This window comes from Dendrobates tinctorius, unplaced genomic scaffold (assembly GCF_039654945.1).
Source record: "Dendrobates tinctorius isolate UK_male_01 unplaced genomic scaffold, ASM3965494v1 ptg000026l, whole genome shotgun sequence".
NCBI classification, from domain to species: Eukaryota; Metazoa; Chordata; class Amphibia; order Anura; family Dendrobatidae; genus Dendrobates; species Dendrobates tinctorius.
Window position 1 is genome coordinate 12,042,976 of NW_027361694.1, and position 22,523 is coordinate 12,065,498.

The 22,523-nt window shown below is 49.4% G+C and overlaps 1 protein-coding gene across 2 annotated transcripts in view; it reads right to left on the reverse strand.

The window, feature by feature from the left end:
• TMTC4 (transmembrane O-mannosyltransferase targeting cadherins 4) overlaps positions 1-22,523 on the reverse strand; it is a 190,988-nt gene that overhangs the window by 126,866 nt on the left and 41,599 nt on the right. For both annotated transcript variants that reach the window (XM_073569507.1, XM_073569505.1), the window contains exon 6: positions 197-294. In XM_073569507.1, coding sequence (XP_073425608.1) covers positions 197-294 — 98 coding nt within the window. The remainder of the gene's footprint in view (positions 1-196; positions 295-22,523) is intronic.

Genomic DNA, 22,523 nt, shown 5'->3' on the forward strand with positions numbered 1-22,523 from the left:
AATTCAACATTAATAAATCAAACAATTTTTGGTGTTATTAGGATTGTATAAAGCTGCATAGTGAGCACGGGTTCATAGATCTTCAGCAGGAACAAGATTTTTCGTGACTAAAGAATGACCATGTTGTACATAATTTTACCGCAGTAACACAGATTTCGGTTTTGGGTAATAATTATATTAATGTACTTGTTCTTACCAAAACAGTTATTCCTTGTTCTTTACACAACATGGCAATTGCAGCGAGCACAATGCTACATAGCACCCACAACACAGAGGTATGTTCTTCTTTATTAACTGCAGAAAAAACAGACCTTGATCAGTTGTAAAATCCCATTTTCAAATAATAATCATGCATCAGTAATTCTAGAAAATTATTGGTGCACAAAAAAATAAATAAAATCTAATAGCAGTAACGTTACTATGGCAGGCTGGCTCGCTTTGTAGTCCTACATTACAGTGCTCTGCAGATTTACACTTGCATGTTCACAGCAAGGCGCTGGAAATTACACGTGTGACCACATACATCTTTGATGTACACCTGTATGATGAATCAATCGCTTCAAAAACAGGCAAAACATGCTGTTATTAAGTGAAATGTTTTGGAAGTAAGTGGCATAGATCTGAAACACTAATGTAGAGAATTAGATAGCCTCATGCTATAACAGATCAATAAACGAGCTCATAGGAGGAGACAAATGGAGAGAAAGCCGACACCATGGCCCCGAAGAAAGCTTTGTTCTTCAAATCTCTATGGTTCAGTTTTTGGAGAATAGTGGTAACCAGTTATAGGAACAGTTGCCTAGTGTATGTAGTTACACACAGACATTTTGCTACAATAAGGCAATATCCTCACAATGGTAAACTTGAACCGTACTATTCCCCAGGTTGAAGGTGTTTTCCAGGAATAACTTTTCCCTCTCAATCAGTTTCCGCTAGGTAAAAATAATAATCTAGCTAGTAACAATGTAGTCAACACAAGCCACTGCGCCCATTGATTGGCTATTGTAGCCTGGGTTCAGATATAAGGGGTCACAGCTGGGAAGGATGGCAACATCTGAGTTTATTATTTCAAGCTGATCGGGAGGGAATGTTGTTATTGGAAAACCCTTCATCTAGTCCAGTGATTACAGCAGATAGTGAGGAAAATATAGGCAAAATTGGTTTTGCATCATTGACTTCACATGCAATTTCTCTATGGGTGGACAGAAAACATTACGACAAATTCTAACAAGGAGTTGATGTTGCAGATTTTCGGCATCTATTAGGTTACCCATGTTTTTTTTTCACATGCATTTTTATTGCTTTTGACCCTGCTGCTTTTGTCGCTTTTTGGTATAGGTTTTAAAACATCACTCCAGTATTTGCATATTGCAGCGCCAGAGCGGTGCTATTCACCCCTTAACCCTGAAGCTTATTTTCACCTGCCTGACCAGGCAAATTTTTACAAATCTGACCACTGTCCCTTTATGCGGTCATAACCCTGGTACGCTTCAACGGATCCCGGTGGTTCGGAGAATAACATATATATATATCATATACAGATGTATGTGTGCGTGTGTGTGTGTGTATATATATCTATCTATATCTATTCTTTCGTTTCTTTATTAAACATGTCAGTGTGATTTTACTGTATCGCCAAATGAATTGTTGGCTTTTGTTAAAGGACACTGATGCGTATTTCTCACAAGTCGCATGTCAGTTCCATGTGTAATCCGTATTTTTCTCGCCCCTATTGACTTGCATTGGTGTCTTTTTGGAGGAATATGCTGACAATGGGATTTTCTCAGCCTGTAAAATACGGCCGAGAAATATACGGCTGATGGGAGCTGCCCCATAGAGAAACATTTGTCCGTGTGCAATGCATGGTTTCAGCGCCTCACTCGTCCCTATTTCTCTCTAGTGTGATGCAGGGAAAAATGCAAAGAAATACATCTGGGCAATAAAAATTAAAAAGCACATACCGAATGGGGGGAATAGGGCTAAGCAACAGCACATGTGAAAAAGACTTGGGCATATGAATAGATCATAAACTGAACATGAGTTAACAGTGTGATGCAGCTGCAAAAATAATTCTGGGATGTATTAACAGAAGCATACAGTCTAGATCACGTGATGTCATAATTGCCCTCCACTCCTCATCTCGAATACGGTGTCCAGTTTTGGACACCACATTTTAAAAAAAGACATCAACAAACTGGAGCAAGTTCAGAGAAGAGTGGCCAGAATGGTGATCAGTCTGCAAACCCTGTCTTATGAGGAACGGTTACAGGATTTGGGAAGGTTTAGCTTGCAAAAAAGAAGACTGAGAGGAGACTTAATAGCTGTCTACAAATATCTCAAGGCCTGTCACACTGTAGAAGGATCATCTTTATTCTCATTTGCACAAGGAAAGACTAGATGCAATGGGACGAAACTGAATGGGAGGAGACACAGATTATATATTAGAAAAAACTTTGACAGTTAGGGTGATTTGATGTTTAATCTTTATGATTTTCAGTTTTGAGTTAATGATATGCTCGCGCTTCAGGGTGGCCTGTGGGGGGGGGGCTTCATGTGGTGCTCTGATTAGGTATTCATACTAAAGACTGATGACAGGTCACTGATCCCTCAGTGACATGCCCACATGCATTTAGTAAAAAAAAAAAAAAAAGCTTCTGCAAGCAGGTGCCATCTTTCTAAACACCTGTGCTACAGCATACTTAAATGTGTACTGTGTTAATAATACATGTGGTTGAGGTTATCCTGATCGTAAAAAAAAAAAAAAAATTAAATGGCGCCATTTCGGAGATGGAAATGTTTTTTTCTTAGCAAGATGGCGCTGCCGGCACCTGTGCAGTAGCAGCTATAGAGAGGTGATCCAATTGCTGCTATTGTGCATGCAGCGCCATCTTGCAAGAGTGAAAAAAAAAAAAAAAAAAAAAATTCACCTCCAAAATTGGTGCTTCCGGCACCTGCACAATAGTACCCATCGGTGATCGCTGATAGCTGCTATTGCGCAGGCAGCACAATCTTGCTAGAGAAGAATAAGAAGCTATTGGCACAAAACTAGTCGACCGCACTTTTATACTCGCTTAAAAGTCGGACACAGCCGGATCACAGGTCCTATGGCGTCCACAGTGCCTCCATATGCCTCATTTATAGGGAATCTTCCGCTGGGGGTTCCATCTGAATGACATATTTTAGAGATTTATATGGAAACCCCGGCGTAAGTGTTCAGTGCAAGATAAATGTGAGCCGAGCCTTATTGCAATTTTTGCGAGGCAGAAAAGAACAAAACATCAGCAGGTGAAGAATGGATTTTATTTAAATTTTTACGCAGTTCCTTGTATGGTATAAGAGATTAAACAACTTTACTCTTCGGGTCGGTGCGATTACAGCAATACCAGATTTATATTGAGCTTTTAGGTTTGGCTTCTGTCACACACTAAAAGACTTTTTATTTCAAAAACTATTTTTTGCAGTAACATATTTAGACAACTATACTTTTTGCATATTTCGTCCGACAGTCATGCGACAGCTTCTTTTTTGAAGGACTAGCTGACATTTTTATTGGTACCATTTTCGGGCACGTGACAATTTTTGATCGCTTTCTATTCCGATTTTTGGGAGGCAGAGTGAACAAAAAACAGCAATTCAGGATTTTTTTTTGTACTGTTCCACGTGTGATAAAATTGATAAAGCAGCTTTACTCTTTGGGTCAGTACGATTACCACAATACATTTATATAGTTTCACGCTTTTACACAAAAACTATTTTATAGAAAAAAATATTTTTGTATCGCTTTATTCTGAGAGCGCTAACTTTTTTATTCTTCCGCTGATGGAGCTTTATGGCGGCTTGTTTTTTTTGCGAGATAAGATGGTGCTTTCAGCGATACCAGTTTTGTTTACTTTCGTGTTTTTGATTGCGTTTTATTGCACTTTTTGTCAGCGGTATGATGATAAAGCATAGTATTTGCCTTGTTTTTTACTTTATTTTTACAGTGTTCACTGAAGAGATTAACTAGTGGGATAGTTGTATAGGTTGGATCATTCCGGACACGACGATACCAAATGTGTACTTCTTTTTAAAATAATTCTATGTATTTATTGGATTAATATTTTTTCATTGCTTTTATTGTCACCATGGAGACCATCGACACGAAGTGATCGCATCGCGTTGTGCCAATGAAAGCAGAGAAGGAGCTTACTCCTGCAATGCTTCTTGATGTCGCGGTCACTATTGACAGCAGCATTAGAGGGGTTAAATATCTGTGATCGGTGCTAGCACCAATCGTGAGCATTGCTGCAGCGCATCAGCTCTCACATAGAGACAACAAAAAACTTGAGGGCACTACTAATAAATGTAAGGGGGACTGCTGGCCACACACAAATAATGATGAGTGAATCAAAAAAAGAAAAGATGTGTGTAACAAGGGCGCGATCAACCCCAAAGAATACAATATAATATAAAGATATCAAAAGATACTATAATAATGTGCAAATAATTTTTATTATTGACATATAAAACAAGGAACATAAACACGTGACACAGATTAAAAACAATTAAAAAAGCCAAAATATGGCAATGAAAAGTACTCCAAAGCAGAAAGATCCCATAATAGGGATCGATTGCTCACCTCCTCCAAAGTGCTGGGCAAAAACAAATGGAACCAAATCATGAAATATCAATATATGCGAAGTAGAGCCAAAATGGAGCATATAATGGACACAATCTTACTTAGTAACAAGATAAAGCATTATGTACATGAATTAAAACCCATACTGCACATATGGAATCTCAATAAACCTAGAACAATGATGCATTGATGAATGAAAAGGGATCAGGTGGTATATAACAAATAAAATCATCGGGTACCCATGAAATAATATCCCTCAAAAGCACCAAAAACATCAGGTATAAGATGTAACCACAAATTATATAACGATTCCTGAGAAGTGCACTGCAGATAAAAAAGCAGTAAGGTTAGTTGAAAAAAAATGCCTAAAGGATAAAGCCCAATGCGGGCATGAAGCAAGGTCCAAAAACTAACTCTCGATTCACTCAGCAGAATATTCCAATTCTTGCTAAGGATCTCTTGTATCTCAGTCCACCGATTGTTGTAGGTAGTAATTATGCTGGTATTAGTGAACGCTGTCCTCTGTTTTGGTTCCAGCAGTTCTTTGCGTTCCCTTTGGAACACACAGGTTTTCTTTTTTTACTTCAGCTCTCACATAGAGCTTACTGCTGCACCCAATAGCGGCGCTGTATCTATACAGCGGTTTGCGGGAACGCAGGTGCCGCATATATTTGGCGCATGACGGAAAGGGGTTTAAGAAGTTGTCCAACCCTGAAATCCAAAATTTTATTTTTAAGCTACGGTAATCTGTGCTGTATTGTAATATACAAACACCTCTATACATTTAGTTTTTTGTTTCTGCCTTTCGTTCCTTCTGAATTTCATTTCATTCCCTGCACCTCTACCAAACTTGACAGCCCTCTGTGCTTTATTATCTAACCTCAGAGCTTGAGCAGGCACTGTCCGGCCTCAGTGTCCAGCACTGCCTTCTACCCACCCACTACACACACTTTCGCTGTCAGTAATCTGCCCCAGCACTGAACTCTATCTTCACTATAGCATTGGAAATAAGAGAGCTGTGTCCTGTGTCCTCATCTATAGAAAGCAACACTTACTCCACACCATATACACAGTGGCGATAGTCAAATGTCCCCACATCACATCCACAGTGGTGACAGAGTGTCATATGTCTCTGAGGGATGGATGGACACAGCACATTTACATTATACTCACCTGTGCAGAAGCCTTTTCCTTCCTGGTTAGTCCAATCAGCTGTCATTCCCATGCTGCCTTGTACTGTATGCTGTAACAAGAGGCTGGATCAGGAGGCAGGGGAAGGGTCTGGCAGAGACTGGGGGCGTGATGTGACATTTAGGACCAGTTTCTGCCAGACAGGAAAACTCTAGTCGGGGAGTGAGCAGCTCCTCCAGAATCAAGAGATATGACTAAGTGTGATACCTAGGACACCATGCAGAATGCTGACAGTGAGTATATTTCAAACTCTCAGCATTCTGCAGCCTAGGTACACGCACAAAGTATAAAGAAAGCTCGGACAACCCCTTTAAGAACTCACATGCAATGAAACACTGCTGGACACTAGGGCAGGCTTAGATTTTGTCTATTACCGAGAACTACTAAAGAAGCAAATTGTATAACTTAGCATCTTACATTTTCTCATACAAAAACAAAAGTTCAGATACAGTGGTGGCCAAAAGTATTGACACCCCTGCAATTCTGTCAGATAATACTCAGTTTCTTCCTGAAAATGATTGCAAACACAAATTCTTTGGTATTATCTTCATTTAATTTGTCTTAAATGAAAAAACACAAAAGAGAATGAAGCAAAAAGCAAAACATTGATCATTTCACACAAAACTCCAAAAATGGGCCAGACAAAAGTATTGGCACCCTCAGCCTAATACTTGGTTGCAGAACCTTTAGCCAAAATAACTGCGACCAACCGCTTCCGGTAACCATCAATGAGTTTCTTACAATGCTCTGCTGAAATTTTAGACCATTCTTCTTTGGCAAACTGCTCCAGGTCCCTGATATTTGAAGGGTGCCTTCTCCAAACTGCCATTTTTAGATCTCTCCACAGGTGTTCTATGGGATTCAGGTCTGGACTCATTGCTGGCCACCTTAGAAGTCTCCAGTGCTTTCTCTCAAACCATTTTCTAGTGCTTTTTGAAGTGCGTTTTGGGTGATTGTCCTGCTGGAAGACCCATGACCTCTGAGGGAGACCCAGCTTTCTCACACTGGGCCCTACATTATGCTGCAAAATTTGTTGGTAGTCTTCAGACTTCATAATGCCACGCACACGGTCAAGCAGTTCAGTGCCAGAGGCAGCAAAGCAACTCCAAAACATCAGGGAACCTCCGCCATGTTTGACTGTAGGGACCGTGTTTTTTTCTTTGAATGCCTCTTTTTCTCCAGTAAACTCTATGTTGATGTCTTTGCCCAAAAAGCTCTACTTTTGTCTCATCTGACCAGAGAACATTCTTCCAAAACGTTTTAGGCATTTTCAGGTAAGTTTTGGCAAACTCCAGCCTGGCTTTTTTATGTCTCGGGGTAAGAAGTGGTGTCTTCCTGGGTCTCCTACCATACAGTCCCTTTTCATTCAGACGCCGACAGATAGTACGGGTTGACACTGTTGTATCCTCGGACTGCAGGGCAGCTTGAACTTGTTTGGATGTTAGTCGAGGTTCTTTATCCAACATCCGCACAATCTTGCGTTGAAATCTCTTCTCAATTTTTCTTTTCCGTCCACATCTAGGGAGGTTAGCCACAGTGCCATGGGCTTTAAACTTCTTGATGACACTGCGCATGGTAGACACAGGAACATTCAGGTCTTTGGAGATGGACTTGTAGCCTTGAGATTGCTCATGCTTCCCCACAATTTGGTTTCTCAAGTCCTCAGACAGTTTTTTGGTCTTCTTTCTTTTCTCCATGCTCAATGTGGTACACACAAGGACACAGGACAGAGGTTGAGTCAACTTTAATCCATGTCAACTGGCTGCAAGTGTGATTTAGTCACTGCCAACACCGGTTAGGTGCCACAGGTAAGTTACAGGTGCTGTTAATTACACAAATTAGAGAAGCATGACATGATTTTTCGGACAGTGCCAATACTTTTGTCCACCCTCTTTTTTATGTTTGGTATTATATCCAATTTGGCTTTAGGACAATTCTTTGTGTTTTTTCATTTAAGACAAATTAAAAGAAGAAGATAATAATACCAAAGAATTTGTGTTTGCAATCATTTTCAGGAAGAAACTGAGTATTATCTGACAGAATTGCAGGGGTGTCAATACTTTTGGCCACAACTGTACATCATAGTCAAACTTGTCCTCAAAGTGCACACTCTTGGCAGTGGCTTGCAAAAGTATTCAAACCACCCCACCCCCCGTAGCCCCCTTGGCTTTTTACCTATTTTATTACATTACAACATGTGTTTAAGTATATTTGTAATCCTATTTGTGTGTGATGCATCAGCACTAAATAGTCTAAGTTGGTGAAGTGAGAAAAATATCGGCATAAATTTAATTTATAGGATCAAATAACTAAAAATTGGCATGTGCACATGTATGCACCCTTTTTGCGATTAAGCCCATGATTCACATGCTTAGCGAAAGGAAGTCCACTTGTGCGCAATCTAAGTGTCACATGCTCTGTCAGGATATACACACATCTTTCCTGAAAGGCCTCAGAGGCTGCAATACCATTAAGCAAGAGGCACCACTAACCAAACAAAAACATGAAGACCAAGATCTCCAAACAAGTCAGGGATAAAGTTGTTGAGAAGTACAAGTCAGGGTTGAGTTATAAAAAAAAAAAAAAATCCCAATCTCAGATGATCCTCCGGATCACCATCAAATTCATTATCATCAAATGGAAAGAACATGGTACCACAAAAAACTTGCCAAGAGACAGCTGCCCACCAAAACACTCAGCCCTCGCAAGGAGGGCATTAATCAGAGGCAGCACAGAATCCAAAAGGTAAACCTGAAGGAGATGCAGAGTTCCCAAGCAGAGACTGGAATATCTCTCCATGTGACCACAATAAGCTGTACATGCCATAGAGGTGGTCTTTATGGAAGAGTGGGCAGAGAAAAGCCTTTACTTGCACAAAAATTGTAAGGTCCATTTTGAGTTTGCCAAAAGACATGTGGGAGACTCTCCAAACGTATACAGGAAGGTGTTGTGGTCAGATGAGACCAAAATGGAACTTTTTGGCCACCAAGGTAAACGTTATGTCTTGCGCCAAACCAACAGCTCATCACCCCAACAACACCATCCCCACAGTAAAACATGGCAACATCATGCTGTGGGGATGTTTTTCCGTAGCAGGGAAAATGGTCTAAGTCTAGGGGAAGATTAATAGTTGTCACACCCCCTACCGGCGCCGTCACTTACGCAGCCCCAGGCGCACCTCCCGCTGCGCTCCCACTCCACAGCGCGTCCCCGCTCCCGACATCCGGCCTCCTAGACGTCGGTCCTGCGCGCATGCGCCCGACGGTCCACCCGGCGCTCAGGCTGATGGGACCTCTGACGCGGTGGCTCCGCCCCCATCATGGCGGCGCCCACCGGCTATATCTTCCCGGCGTCTCCCTAGGTAAGACGCCTGTTATTCTCATGTGGTGTCGCTGTCCGTTCGGCCAGCGTTCGCCCATTCTTCAGGCCCTGTCCTGCTTCTGTGTATTCTCTGCCGGTTCTACTGCTAGCAGCCTCTGTGTCCTTCCCCATTGCTCTCCCCGTGTCCCTGTCTTTCCGGCTCGTGTCTCTCTCTCTCTGCTCCCATCTTGGGCTCCAGTCTCCGCCTGACCCGGGTACTCCCTGTCTCTTAGTTCCGCAGTCTCTGTTACCTCCCTCTGTTGTGGATTCTCTGCCTCTACCTCCCTGGTGCCTACCCAGTCGTCCCTTTGGCTCCGGCTGTCACGGTTTCATCCCTTGTGGGCCTGCCCCTAACACTCCCTGTATAGGGGGTGGTTCCACCTGGCCAGCTTGCCCGCAGGGGCTCTGGAGCCGTGACCCAGAGGGTCCACTCCGGGTTGTACTAGTCTCCTTACCTCTCCATAGCACAACCGTAACAATAGTGCAAAATACAGGGATATTCTTGAGCAAAACCTGTTTCAGTCTGTCAGTGATTTGAGATTGGGAACAGAGGTTCAACTTCCAACATGACTATGACCCAAAGCACATTGCTAAAGAAACACTGATTTAAGGGGAAACATATAAATGTTTTGTAATGGCCTAGCCAAAGACCAGACCTTAAATCCAATAGACAATTTGTGGTCAAACTTGAAAACTGCTGTTCACCAGAGGAAACCATCTAATTTGAAGGAGCTGGAGTAATTTTGCCTTGAGGAATGGGCAAAAGTCCCAATGGCAAGATGGGGAAATCCCAGAGACTTATGCAAAGCGACTTGCAGCTGTAATTATTACAAAAGGAGAATCTACAAAGTAATGAATTTATGGGGGTGAATAGTTACGCACACTGAAGTTTTTGGTTCTTTTGTCCTATTTGTTGTTTGCGTAACAATTCAATGAAAACCAAAATGTTCACAGTTGTAGGCATGTTCTTTACATGAACTGATGCAGATCCTTCAAGAACAAAACACAAAACTGAAATTCTAGGTTGTGAGGTAGCAAAATACAAAAAAAAAATTCCAAGGGGGTGTGACTTTCACAAGGTACTGCACCTCTGGCCAATAAAGATCTATTGGTATCACCTTTAAATTGTATCAAATAAATACATTGTGAAAGAGACCAACAAAAACTGAAGTGACAATTTAACTACTACGAATATATTAAAAAAAAATAAAAATCTAAAAAACACACTTTAAGAAGTTTATGCTTAAAATTTTCCATCAGTTTACAAAAAATAAAGGAAGTCTCTTTATTGAAGCTCCAGCAGGAGACTTTACAGAATATTCTGCTTATAACATTTAGCTGAAACATTTATTCTTCATAAACAGCCTTATTTTCTCATCAGGCTTTCTGGCAGTGGATATTTAGGGACGTCTCAATGCTCATGAATCTTTTGTTCTCCTGTAACAGCAGGGATTTTATGGTGAAATTTAAAAAAGGTCAGAAAGATGTTCTTCCCATGAATAAATAGTTGGAATGCACTTAAGGTATCTTTAGTAAAAATCACTTGATTTGGTTAAGAGAGAAGAACAAATTGACAGTATTAAAAATATATTTAGAAATATTTGTTGGGATCTTTTTTTAAAATACCAAGACGAATGTTAAGAAAGTGCGAGAGAGCAAGAGCAAGAGAGCGAGCGAGCGAGAGTGAGAGCGAGCGAGCGAGAGTGAGAGCGAGCGAGCGAGAGCGAGCGCGTAAGAGCGAGCGAGCAAGAGCGAGCGAGAGAGTAAGAGCAAGCGAGAGAGTAAGAGCAAGCGAGAGAGTAAGAGCAAGCGAGAGAGTAAGAGCAAGCGAGAGAGTAAGAGCAAGCGAGAGAGTAAGAGCGAGCGCGAGCGAGAGAGTAAGAGCGAGCGAGAGTAAGAGCGAGCGAGCGAGAGAGTAAGAGGGAGCGCGAGCGAGAGAGTAAGAGCGAGCGAGAGTAAGAGCGAGCGAGAGAGTAAGAGCGAGCGAGCGAGAGAGTAAGAGCGAGCGAGAGAGTAAGAGCGAGCGAGAGAGTAAGAGCGAGCGAGAGAGTAAGAGCGAGCGAGAGAGTAAGAGCGAGCGAGAGAGTAAGAGCGAGCGCGAGCGAGAGAGTAAGAGCGAGCGAGAGAGTAAGAGCGAGCGCGAGCGAGAGAGTAAGAGCGAGCGAGAGAGTAAGAGCGAGCGCGAGCGAGAGAGTAAGAGCGAGCGAGAGTAAGAGCGAGCGAGCGAGAGAGTAAGAGCGAGCGCGAGCGAGAGAGTAAGAGCGAGCGAGAGTAAGAGCGAGCCAGAGAGTAAGAGCGAGCGAGCGAGAGTGTAAGAGCGAGCGAGCGAGAGAGTAAGAGCGAGCGCGAGAGTAAGAGCGAGCGAGCGCGAGAGTAAGAGCGAGAGAGCGCGAGAGTAAGAGCGAGAGAGCGCGAGAGTAAGAGCGAGAGAGCGCGAGAGTAAGAGCGAGCGAGAGAGTAAGAGCGAGCGAGAGAGTAAGAGCGAGCGAGCGAGAGAGTAAGAGCGAGCGAGCGAGAGAGTAAGAGCGAGCGAGAGAGTAAGAGCGAGCGAGAGAGTAAGAGCAAGCGAGAGAGTAAGAGCAAGCGAGAGAGTAAGAGCGAGAGCGAGCGAGAGAGTAAGAGCGAGCGAGAGTAAGAGCGAGCGAGCGAGAGAGTAAGAGGGAGCGCGAGCGAGAGAGTAAGAGCGAGCGAGAGTAAGAGCGAGCGAGAGAGTAAGAGCGAGCGAGCGAGAGAGTAAGAGCGAGCGAGAGAGTAAGAGCGAGCGAGAGAGTAAGAGCGAGCGAGAGAGTAAGAGCGAGCGAGAGAGTAAGAGCGAGCGAGAGAGTAAGAGCGAGCGCGAGCGAGAGAGTAAGAGCGAGCGAGAGAGTAAGAGCGAGCGCGAGCGAGAGAGTAAGAGCGAGCGAGAGAGTAAGAGCGAGCGCGAGCGAGAGAGTAAGAGCGAGCGAGAGTAAGAGCGAGCGAGCGAGAGAGTAAGAGCGAGCGCGAGCGAGAGAGTAAGAGCGAGCGAGAGTAAGAGCGAGCCAGAGAGTGTAAGAGCGAGCGAGCGAGAGTGTAAGAGCGAGCGAGCGAGAGAGTAAGAGCGAGCGAGAGAGTAAGAGCGAGCGCGAGAGTAAGAGCGAGAGAGCGCGAGAGTAAGAGCGAGAGAGCGCGAGAGTAAGAGCGAGCGAGAGAGTAAGAGCGAGCGAGAGAGTAAGAGCGAGCGAGCGAGAGAGTAAGAGCGAGCGAGCGAGAGAGTAAGAGCGAGCGAGCGAGAGAGTAAGAGCGAGCGAGAGAGTAAGAGCGAGCGAGAGAGTAAGAGCGAGCGAGAGAGTAAGAGCGAGCGAGAGAGTAAGAGCGAGCGAGAGAGTAAGAGCGAGCGAGAGAGTAAGAGCGAGCGAGCGAGAGAGTAAGAGCGAGCGAGCGAGAGAGTAAGAGCGAGCGAGCGAGAGAGTAAGAGCGAGCGAGCGAGAGAGTAAGAGCGAGCGCGAGAGTAAGAGCGAGAGAGCGCGAGAGTAAGAGCGAGAGAGCGCGAGAGTAAGAGCGAGAGAGCGCGAGAGTAAGAGCGAGAGAGCGCGAGAGTAAGAGCGAGAGAGCGCGAGAGTAAGAGCGAGAGAGCGCGAGAGTAAGAGCGAGAGAGCGCGAGAGTAAGAGCGAGAGAGCGAGAGAGTAAGAGCGAGAGAGTAAGAGCGAGCGAGAGAGTAAGAGCGAGCGAGAGAGTAAGAGCGAGCGAGAGAGTAAGAGCGAGCGAGAGAGTAAGAGCGAGCGAGAGAGTAAGAGCGAGCGAGCGAGAGAGTAAGAGCGAGCGGGAGAGTAAGAGCGAGCGAGCAAGAGCGAGCGAGCAAGAGCGAGCGAGCAAGAGCGAGCGAGTAAGAGCGAGCGAGCGAGAGAGTAAGAGCGAGCGAGCGAGAGAGTAAGAGCGAGCGAGCGAGAGAGTAAGAGCGAGCGAGAGAGTAAGAGCAAGCGAGAGAGTAAGAGCAAGCGAGAGAGTAAGAGCAAGCGAGAGAGTAAGAGCAAGCGAGAGAGTAAGAGCAAGCGAGAGAGTAAGAGCAAGCGAGAGAGTAAGAGCAAGCGAGAGAGTAAGAGCAAGCGAGAGAGTAAGAGCAAGCGAGAGAGTAAGAGCGAGCGCGAGCGAGAGTGTAAGAGCGAGCGAGAGTAAGAGCGAGCGAGCGAGAGAGTAAGAGCGAGCGAGAGAGTAAGAGCGAGCGAGAGAGTAAGAGCGAGCGAGAGAGTAAGAGCGAGCGAGAGAGTAAGAGCGAGCGAGCGAGAGAGTAAGAGCGAGCGAGAGAGTAAGAGCGAGCGAGAAAGTAAGAGCGAGCGAGAGAGTAAGAGCGAGCGAGCGAGAGAGTAAGAGCGAGCGAGAGAGTAAGAGCAAGCGAGAGAGTAAGAGCAAGCGAGAGAGTAAGAGCAAGCGCGAGCGAGAGTGTAAGAGCGAGCGAGAGTAAGAGCGAGCGAGCGAGAGAGTAAGAGCGAGCGAGAGAGTAAGAGCGAGCGAGAGAGTAAGAGCGAGCGAGAGAGTAAGAGCGAGCGAGAGAGTAAGAGCGAGCGAGAGAGTAAGAGCGAGCGAGAGAGTAAGAGCGAGCGAGCGAGAGAGTAAGAGCGAGCGAGCGAGAGTGTAAGAGCGAGCGAGCGAGAGTGTAAGAGCGAGCGAGTAAGAGCGAGCGAGCGAGAGAGTAAGAGCGAGCGAGAGAGTAAGAGCAAGCGAGAGAGTAAGAGCAAGCGAGAGAGTAAGAGCGAGCGCGAGCGAGAGTGTAAGAGCGAGCGAGAGTAAGAGCGAGCGAGCGAGAGAGTAAGAGCGAGCGAGAGAGTAAGAGCGAGCGAGAGAGTAAGAGCGAGCGAGAGAGTAAGAGCGAGCGAGAGAGTAAGAGCGAGCGAGAGAGTAAGAGTGAGCGAGAGAGTAAGAGCGAGCGAGCGAGTAAGAGCGAGCGGGAGAGTAAGAGCGAGCGAGCGAGCAAGAGCGAGCGAGTAAGAGCGAGCAAGAGCGAGCGAGCGAGAGAGTAAGAGCGAGCGAGCGAGAGAGTAAGAGCGAGCGAGCGAGAGAGTAAGAGCGAGCGAGCGAGAGAGTAAGAGCGAGCGGGAGAGTAAGAGCGAGCGAGCAAGAGCGAGCGAGCGAGTAAGAGCGAGCGAGCGAGAGAGTAAGAGCGAGCGAGCGAGAGAGTAAGAGCGAGCGAGCGAGAGAGTAAGAGCGAGCGAGAGAGTAAGCGCGAGCGAGAGAGTAAGAGCAAGCGAGAGAGTAAGAGCAAGCGAGAGAGTAAGAGCAAGCGAGAGAGTAAGAGCAAGCGAGAGAGTAAGAGCAAGCGAGAGAGTAAGAGCAAGCGAGAGAGTAAGAGCAAGCGAGAGAGTAAGAGCAAGCGAGAGAGTAAGAGCGAGCGCGAGCGAGAGTGTAAGAGCGAGCGAGAGTAAGAGCGAGCGAGAGAGAGAGTAAGAGCGAGCGAGCGAGAGAGTAAGAGCGAGCGAGCAAGAGCGAGCGAGCGAGTAAGAGCGAGCGAGAGAGTAAGAGCGAGCGAGAGAGTAAGAGCGAGCAAGCGTGTAAGAGCGAGCGAGCGAGAGAGTAAGAGCGAGCGAGAGTGTAAGAGCGAGCGAGCGAGAGAGTAAGAGCGAGCGAGAGAGTAAGAGCGAGCGAGCGAGAGAGTAAGAGCGAGCGAGAGAGTAAGAGCGAGCGAGCGAGAGAGTAAGAGCGAGCGAGAGAGTAAGAGCAAGCGAGAGAGTAAGAGCAAGCGAGAGAGTAAGAGCGAGCGAGCGAGAGAGTAAGAGCGAGCGAGAGAGTAAGAGCGAGCGAGAGAGTAAGAGCAAGCGCGAGCGAGAGTGTAAGAGCGAGCGAGAGTAAGAGCGAGCGAGAGAGTAAGAGCGAGCGAGAGAGTAAGAGCAAGCGCGAGCGAGAGTGTAAGAGCGAGCGAGAGTAAGAGCGAGCGAGCGAGTAAGAGCGAGCGAGAGAGTAAGAGCGAGCGAGAGAGTAAGAGCGAGCGAGAGAGTAAGAGCGAGCGAGAGAGTAAGAGCGAGCGAGCGAGAGAGTAAGAGCGAGCGAGCGAGAGTGTAAGAGCGAGCGAGCGAGAGTGTAAGAGCGAGCGAGCGAGAGAGTAAGAGCAAGCGAGCGAGAGAGTAAGAGCGAGCGAGCGAGAGAGTAAGAGCGAGCGAGAGAGTAAGAGCGAGCGAGAGTAAGAGCGAGCGAGCGAGAGAGTAAGAGCGAGCGAGAGAGTAAGAGCGAGCGAGAGTAAGAGCGAGCGAGCGAGAGAGTAAGAGCGAGCGAGAGAGTAAGAACGAGCGAGCGAGAGAGTAAGAGCGAGCGCGAGAGTAAGAGCGAGCGCGAGAGTAAGAGCGAGAGAGCGCGAGAGTAAGAGCGAGAGAGCGCGAGAGTAAGAGCGAGAGAGCGCGAGAGTAAGAGCGAGAGAGCGCGAGAGTAAGAGCGAGAGAGCGCGAGAGTAAGAGCGAGAGAGCGCGAGAGTAAGAGCGAGAGAGCGAGAGAGTAAGAGCGAGCGAGAGAGTAAGAGCGAGCGAGAGAGTAAGAGCGAGCGAGAGAGTAAGAGCGAGCGAGAGAGTAAGAGCGAGCGAGAGAGTAAGAGCGAGCGAGCGAGAGAGTAAAAGCGAGCGAGCGGGAGAGTAAGAGCGAGCGAGCGGGAGAGTAAGAGCGAGCGAGCGGGAGAGTAAGAGCGAGCGGGAGAGTAAGAGCGAGCGAGCAAGAGCGAGCAAGAGCGAGCGAGTAAGAGCGAGCGAGCGAGAGAGTAAGAGCGAGCGAGCGAGAGAGTAAGAGCGAGCGAGCGAGAGAGTAAGAGCGAGCGAGCGAGAGAGTAAGAGCGAGCGAGCGAGCGAGAGAGTAAGAGCGAGCGAACGAGAGAGTAAGAGCGAGCGAGCGAGAGAGTAAGAGCGAGCGAGAGAGTAAGAGCGAGCGAGCGAGAGAGTAAGAGCGAGCGAGCGAGAGAGTAAGAGCGAGCGAGAGAGTAAGAGCGAGCGAGCGAGAGAGTAAGAGCGAGCGAGCGAGAGAGTAAGAGCGAGCGAGCGAGAGAGTAAGAGCGAGCAAGAGCGAGCGAGAGAGTAAGAGCGAGCGAGAGAGTAAGAGCGAGCGAGAGAGTAAGAGCGAGCGAGCGAGAGAGTAAGAGCGAGCGAGAGAGTAAGAGCGAGCGAGAGAGTAAGAGCGAGCGAGAGAGTAAGAGCGAGCGAGCGAGAGAGTAAGAGCGAGCGAGCGAGCGAGAGAGTAAGAGCGAGCGAGCGAGAGAGTAAGAGCGAGCGAGAGAGTAAGAGCGAGCGAGTAAGAGCGAGCGAGCGAGAGAGTAAGAGCGAGCGAGCGAGAGAGTAAGAGCGAGCGAGCGAGAGAGTAAGAGCGAGCGAGCGAGCGAGAGAGTAAGAGCGAGCGAGAGAGTAAGAGCGAGCGAGAGAGTAAGAGCGAGCGAGAGAGTAAGAGCGAGCGAGAGAGTAAGAGCGAGCGAGAGAGTAAGAGCGAGCGAGAGAGTAAGAGCGAGCGAGAGAGTAAGAGCGAGCGAGAGAGTAAGAGCGAGCGAGAGAGTAAGAGCGAGCGAGCGAGAGAGTAAGAGCGAGCGAGCGAGAGAGTAAGAGCGAGCGAGAGAGAGAGTAAGAGCGAGAGAGAGAGTAAGAGCGAGAGAGAGAGTAAGAGCGAGCGAGAGAGAGAGTAAGAGCGAGCGAAAGAGAGAGTAAGAGCGAGCGAGAGAGCAAGAGCGAGCGAGAGCAAGAGCGAGCAAGAGAGTAAGAGCGAGCGAGAGAGAGAGTAAGAGCGAGCGAGCGAGTAAGAGCGAGCGAGCGAGTAAGAGCGAGCGAGCGAGTAAGAGCGAGCGAGAGCGAGCGAGAGCGAGCGAGAGAGTAAGAGCGAGCGAGAGAGTAAGAGCGAGCGAGAGAGTAAGGGCGAGCGAGAGAGTAAGAGCGAGCGAGAGAGTAAGGGCGAGCGAGCGAGCAAGAGCGAGCGAGAGAGTAAGAGCGAGCGAGAGAGAGAGTAAGAGCGAGCGAGAGAGTAAGAGCGAGCGAGAGAGAGAGTAAGAGCGAGCGAGAGAGAGAGTAAGAGCGAGAGAGAGAGTAAGAGCGAGCGAGAGAGAAAGAGCGAGCGAGAGTAAGAGCGAGCGAGAGTAAGAGCGAGCGAGAGAGTAAGAGCGAGCGAGAGAGTAAGAGCGAGCGAGAAAGAGCGAGCGAGAGAGTAAGAGCGAGCGAGCAAGAGCGAGCGAGAGCGAGAGTAAGAGCGAGCGAGAGCGAGAGTAAGAGCGAGCGAGAGAGAGAGTAAGAGCGAGCGAGAGAGAGAGTAAGAGCGAGCGAGAGAGAGAGTAAGAGCGAGCGAGAGAGAGAGTAAGAGCGAGCGAGCGAGAGAGTAAGAGCGAGCGAGAGAGAGAGTAAGAGCGAGCGAGAGAGAGAGAGTAAGAGCGAGCGAGAGAGAGAGTAAGAGCGAGCGAGCGAGAGAGTAAGAGCGAGCGAGAGAGTAAGAGCGAGCGAGAGAGTAAGAGCGAGCGAGAGAGTAAGAGCGAGCGAGAGAGTAAGAGCGAGCGAGAGAGTAAGAGCGAGCGAGAGAGTAAGAGCGAGCGAGAGAGAGAGAGAGTAAGAGCGAGCGAGAGAGTAAGAGCGAGAGAGAGAGAGAGTAAGAGCGAGAGAGAGCGTAAGAGCGAGCGAGAGTAAGAGCGTAAGAGCGAGCGAGAGTAAGAGCGTAAGAGCGAGCGAGAGCAAGCGAGCGAGAGAGCGAGAGAGCGAGCGAGCGCGAGAGCGAGAGAGCAAGAGCGAGAGCGAGAGAGCAAGAGCGAGAGAGCAAGAGCGAGAGAGCAAGAGCGAGAGCGAGAGAGCAAGAGCGAGAGCGAGAGCAAGAGCGAGAGCAAGAGCGAGAGAGAGAGTAAGAGCGAGAGAGAGAGTAAGAGCGAGAGAGAGAGCAAGAGCGAGAGAGAGAGCAAGAGCGAGAGAGAGAGCAAGAGCGAGAGAGAGAGAAAGAGCGAGCGAGAGAGAAAGAGCGAGCGAGAGTGAGTAAGAGCGAGCGTAAGAGCGAGTGTAAGAGCGAGTGTAAGAGCATAAGAGCGAGAGAGAGCAAGAGCGAGAGAGAGCAAGAGCGAGAGAGAGCAAGAGCGAGAGAGAGCAAGAGCGAGCGAGAGCAAGAGCGAGCGAGAGCAAGAGCGAGCGAGAGCAAGAGCGAGCGAGTAAGAGCGAGCGAGCGAGAGAGTAAGAGCGAGCGAGCGAGAGAGTAAGAGCGAGCGAGCGAGAGAGTAAGAGCGAGCGAGCGAGAGAGTAAGAGCGAGCGAGCGAGTGTAAGAGCGAGCGAGAGAGTAAGAGCGAGCGAGCGAGAGAGTAAGAGCGAGCGAGCAAGAGCGAGCGAGCAAGAGCGAGCGAGCGAGAGAGTAAGAGCGAGCGAGCAAGAGCGAGCGAGCGAGAGAGTAAGAGCGAGCGAGCGAGAGAGTAAGAGCGAGCGAGAGAGTAAGAGCGAGCGAGCGAGAGAGTAAGAGCGAGCGAGAGAGTAAGAGCGAGCGAGAGAGTAAGAGCGAGCGAGAGAGTAAGAGCGAGCGAGAGAGTAAGAGCGAGCGAGAGAGTAAGAGCGAGCGAGCAAGAGCGAGCGAGAGAGAGAGTAAGAGCGAGAGAGAGAGTAAGAGCGAGCGAGAGAGAGAGTAAGAGCGAGCGAGAGAGAGAGCAAGAGCGAGCGAGAGCAAGAGCGAGCGAGCGAGAGAGTAAGAGCGAGCGAGAGAGTAAGAGCGAGCGAGAGAGAGTAAGAGCGAGCGAGAGAGAGTAAGAGCGAGCGAGAGAGTAAGAGCGAGCGAGCAAGAGCGAGCGAGCAAGAGCGAGCGAGCAAGAGCGAGCGAGCAAGAGCGAGCGAGCAAGAGCGAGCGAGCAAGAGCGAGCGAGAGAGAAAGAGCGAGCGAGAGAGTAAGAGCGAGCGAGAGTAAGAGCGAGCGAGAGTAAGAGCGAGCGAGTAAGAGCGAGCGAGTAAGAGCGAGCGAGAGCGAGCGAGAGCGAGAGTAAGAGCGAGCGAGAGAGAGAGTAAGAGCGAGCGAGAGAGTAAGAGCGAGCGAGCGAGAGAGTAAGAGCGAGCGAGAGAGAGAGAGTAAGAGCGAGAGAGAGAGAGTAAGAGCGCGCGAGAGAGAGAGAAAGAGTAAGAGCGCGAGAGAGTAAGAGCGCGAGAGAGTAAGAGCGCGAGAGAGTAAGAGCGCGAGAGAGTAAGAGCGCGAGAGAGAGAGTAAGAGCGCGAGAGAGTGAGTAAGAGCGCGAGAGAGAGAGTAAGAGCGCGAGAGAGAGAGTAAGAGCGCGAGAGAGAGAGTAAGAGCGCGAGAGAGAGAGTAAGAGCGCGCGAGAGAGAGTAAGAGCGCGAGAGAGAGAGTAAGAGCGCGAGAGAGAGAGTAAGAGCGCGAGAGAGAGAGTAAGAGCGCGAGAGAGAGAGTAAGAGCGCGAGAGAGAGAGTAAGAGCGCGAGAGAGAGAGTAAGAGCGCGAGAGAGAGAGTAAGAGCGCGAGAGAGAGAGTAAGAGCGCGAGAGAGAGAGTAAGAGCGCGAGAGAGAGAGTAAGAGCGCGAGAGAGAGAGTAAGAGCGCGAGAGAGAGAGTAAGAGCGCGAGAGAGAGAGTAAGAGCGCGAGAGAGAGAGTAAGAGCGCGAGAGAGAGAGTAAGAGCGCGAGAGAGAGAGTAAGAGCGCGAGAGAGAGAGTAAGAGCGCGAGAGAGAGAGTAAGAGCGCGAGAGAGAGAGTAAGAGCGAGCGAGAGCGTAAGAGCGAGCGAGAGCGTAAGAGCGAGCGAGAGCGTAAGAGCGAGCGAGAGCGTAAGAGCGAGCGAGAGAGTAAGAGCGAGCGAGAGAGTAAGAGCGAGCGAGAGAGTAAGAGCGAGCGAGAGAGTAAGAGCGAGCGAGAGAGTAAGAGCGAGCGAGAGAGTAAGAGCAAGCGAGAGAGTAAGAGCAAGCGAGAGAGTAAGAGCAAGCGAGAGAGTAAGAGCGAGCGAGAGTAAGAGCGAGCGAGAGTAAGAGCGAGCGAGAGTAAGAGCGAGCGAGCGAGAGAGTAAGAGCGAGCGCGAGCGAGAGAGTAAGAGAGAGTAAGAGCGAGCGAGCGAGAGAGTAAGAGCGAGCGAGAGTAAGAGCGAGCGAGCGAGTAAGAGCGAGCGAGAGAGTAAGAGCGAGCGAGCGAGAGTGTAAGAGCGAGCGAGCAAGAGAGTAAGAGCGAGCGAGCGAGAGAGTAAGAGCGAGCGAGCGAGAGTGTAAGAGCGAGCGAGAGAGTAAGAGCGAGCGAGCGAGAGAGTAAGAGCGAGCGAGCGAGAGAGTAAGAGCGAGCGAGAGAGTAAGAGCGAGCGAGAGAGTAAGAGCGAGCGAGAGAGTAAGAGCGAGCGAGAGAGTAAGAGCGAGCGAGAGAGTAAGAGCGAGCGAGAGAGTAAGAGCGAGCGAGAGAGTAAGAGCGAGCGAGAGAGTAAGAGCGAGCGAGAGAGTAAGAGCGAGAGAGCGCGAGAGTAAGAGCGAGAGAGCGCGAGAGAAAGAGCGAGAGAGCGCGAGAGTAAGAGCGAGCGAGAGAGTAAGAGCGAGCGAGAGAGTAAGAGCGAGCGAGAGAGTAAGAGCGAGCGAGCGAGAGAGTAAGAGCGAGCGAGCGAGAGAGTAAGAGCGAGCGAGAGAGTAAGAGCGAGCGAGAGAGAGAGTAAGAGCGAGCGAGAGAGTAAGAGCGAGCGAGAGAGAGAGTAAGAGCGAGCGAGAGAGAGAGTAAGAGCGAGCGAGAGAGAGAGTAAGAGCGAGCGAGAGAGAGAGCAAGAGCGAGAGAGAGCAAGAGCGAGCAAGAGAGTAAGAGCGAGCGAGCGAGAGAGTAAGAGCGAGCGAGAGAGAGTAAGAGCGAGCGAGAGAAAGAGCGAGCGAGAGAGAGAGTAAGAGCGAGCGAGCGAGTAAGAGCGAGCGAGCAAGAGCGAGCGAGAGCGAGCGAGTAAGAGCGAGCGAGAGAGTAAGAGCGAGCGAGCGAGAGAGTAAGAGCGAGCGAGAGAGTAAGGGCGAGCGAGCGAGCAAGAGCGAGCGAGAGAGTAAGAGCGAGCGAGCGAGAGAGTAAGAGCGAGCGAGAGAGTAAGAGCGAGCGAGAGAGAGAGTAAGAGCGAGCGAGAGAGAGAGTAAGAGCGAGCGAGAGAGAGTAAGAGCGAGCGAGAGAGTAAGAGCGAGCGAGAGAGTAAGAGCGAGCGAGAGAGTAAGAGCGAGCGAGAGAGTAAGAGCGAGCGAGAGAGTAAGAGCGAGCGAGAGAGTAAGAGCGAGCGAGAGAGTAAGAGCGAGCGAGAGAGTAAGAGCGAGCGAGAAAGAGCGAGCGAGAGAGTAAGAGCGAGCGAGCAAGAGCGAGCGAGAGCGAGAGTAAGAGCGAGCGAGAGAGAGAGTAAGAGCGAGCGAGAGAGAGAGTAAGAGCGAGCGAGAGAGAGAGTAAGAGCGAGCGAGAGAGAGAGTAAGAGCGAGCGAGCGAGAGAGTAAGAGCGAGCGAGCGAGAGAGTAAGAGCGAGCGAGCGAGAGAGTAAGAGCGAGCGAGCGAGAGAGTAAGAGCGAGCGAGCGAGAGAGTAAGAGCGAGCGAGCGAGAGAGTAAGAGCGAGCGAGAGAGTAAGAGCGAGCGAGAGAGTAAGAGCGAGCGAGAGAGTAAGAGCGAGCGAGAGAGTAAGAGCGAGCGAGAGAGAGAGAGAGTAAGAGCGAGCGAGAGAGTAAGAGCGAGAGAGAGAGAGAGTAAGAGCGAGAGAGAGAGAGAGTAAGAGCGAGAGAGAGCGTAAGAGCGAGCGAGAGTAAGAGCGTAAGAGCGAGCGAGAGTAAGAGCGTAAGAGCGAGCGAGAGCAAGCGAGCGAGAGAGCGAGAGAGCGAGCGAGCGCAAGAGCGAGAGCGAGAGAGCAAGAGCGAGAGCGAGAGCAAGAGCGAGAGCGAGAGCAAGAGCGAGAGCAAGAGCGAGAGAGAGAGTAAGAGCGAGAGAGAGAGTAAGAGCGAGAGAGAGAGCAAGAGCGAGAGAGAGAGCAAGAGCGAGAGAGAGAGAGAGAGAAAGAGCGAGCGAGAGAGAAAGAGCGAGCGAGAGTGAGTAAGAGCGAGCGTAAGAGCGAGTGTAAGAGCGAGTGTAAGAGCATAAGAGCGAGAGAGAGCAAGAGCGAGAGAGAGCAAGAGCGAGAGAGAGCAAGAGCGAGCGAGAGCAAGAGCGAGCGAGCAAGAGCGAGCGAGAGAGTAAGAGCGAGCGAGCGAGAGAGTAAGAGCGAGCGAGAGTAAGAGCGAGCGAGCGAGCGAGAGAGTAAAAGCGAGCGAGCGAGAGAGTAAGAGCGAGCGAGCGAGAGAGTAAGAGCGAGCGAGCGAGTAAGAGCGAGCGAGCGAGAGAGTAAGAGCGAGCGAGTAAGAGCGAGCGAGAGAGTAAGAGCGAGCGAGCGAGAGTGTAAGAGCGAGCGAGCGAGAGAGTAAGAGCGAGCGAGCGAGAGAGTAAGAGCGAGCGAGCGAGAGAGTAAGAGCGAGCGAGAG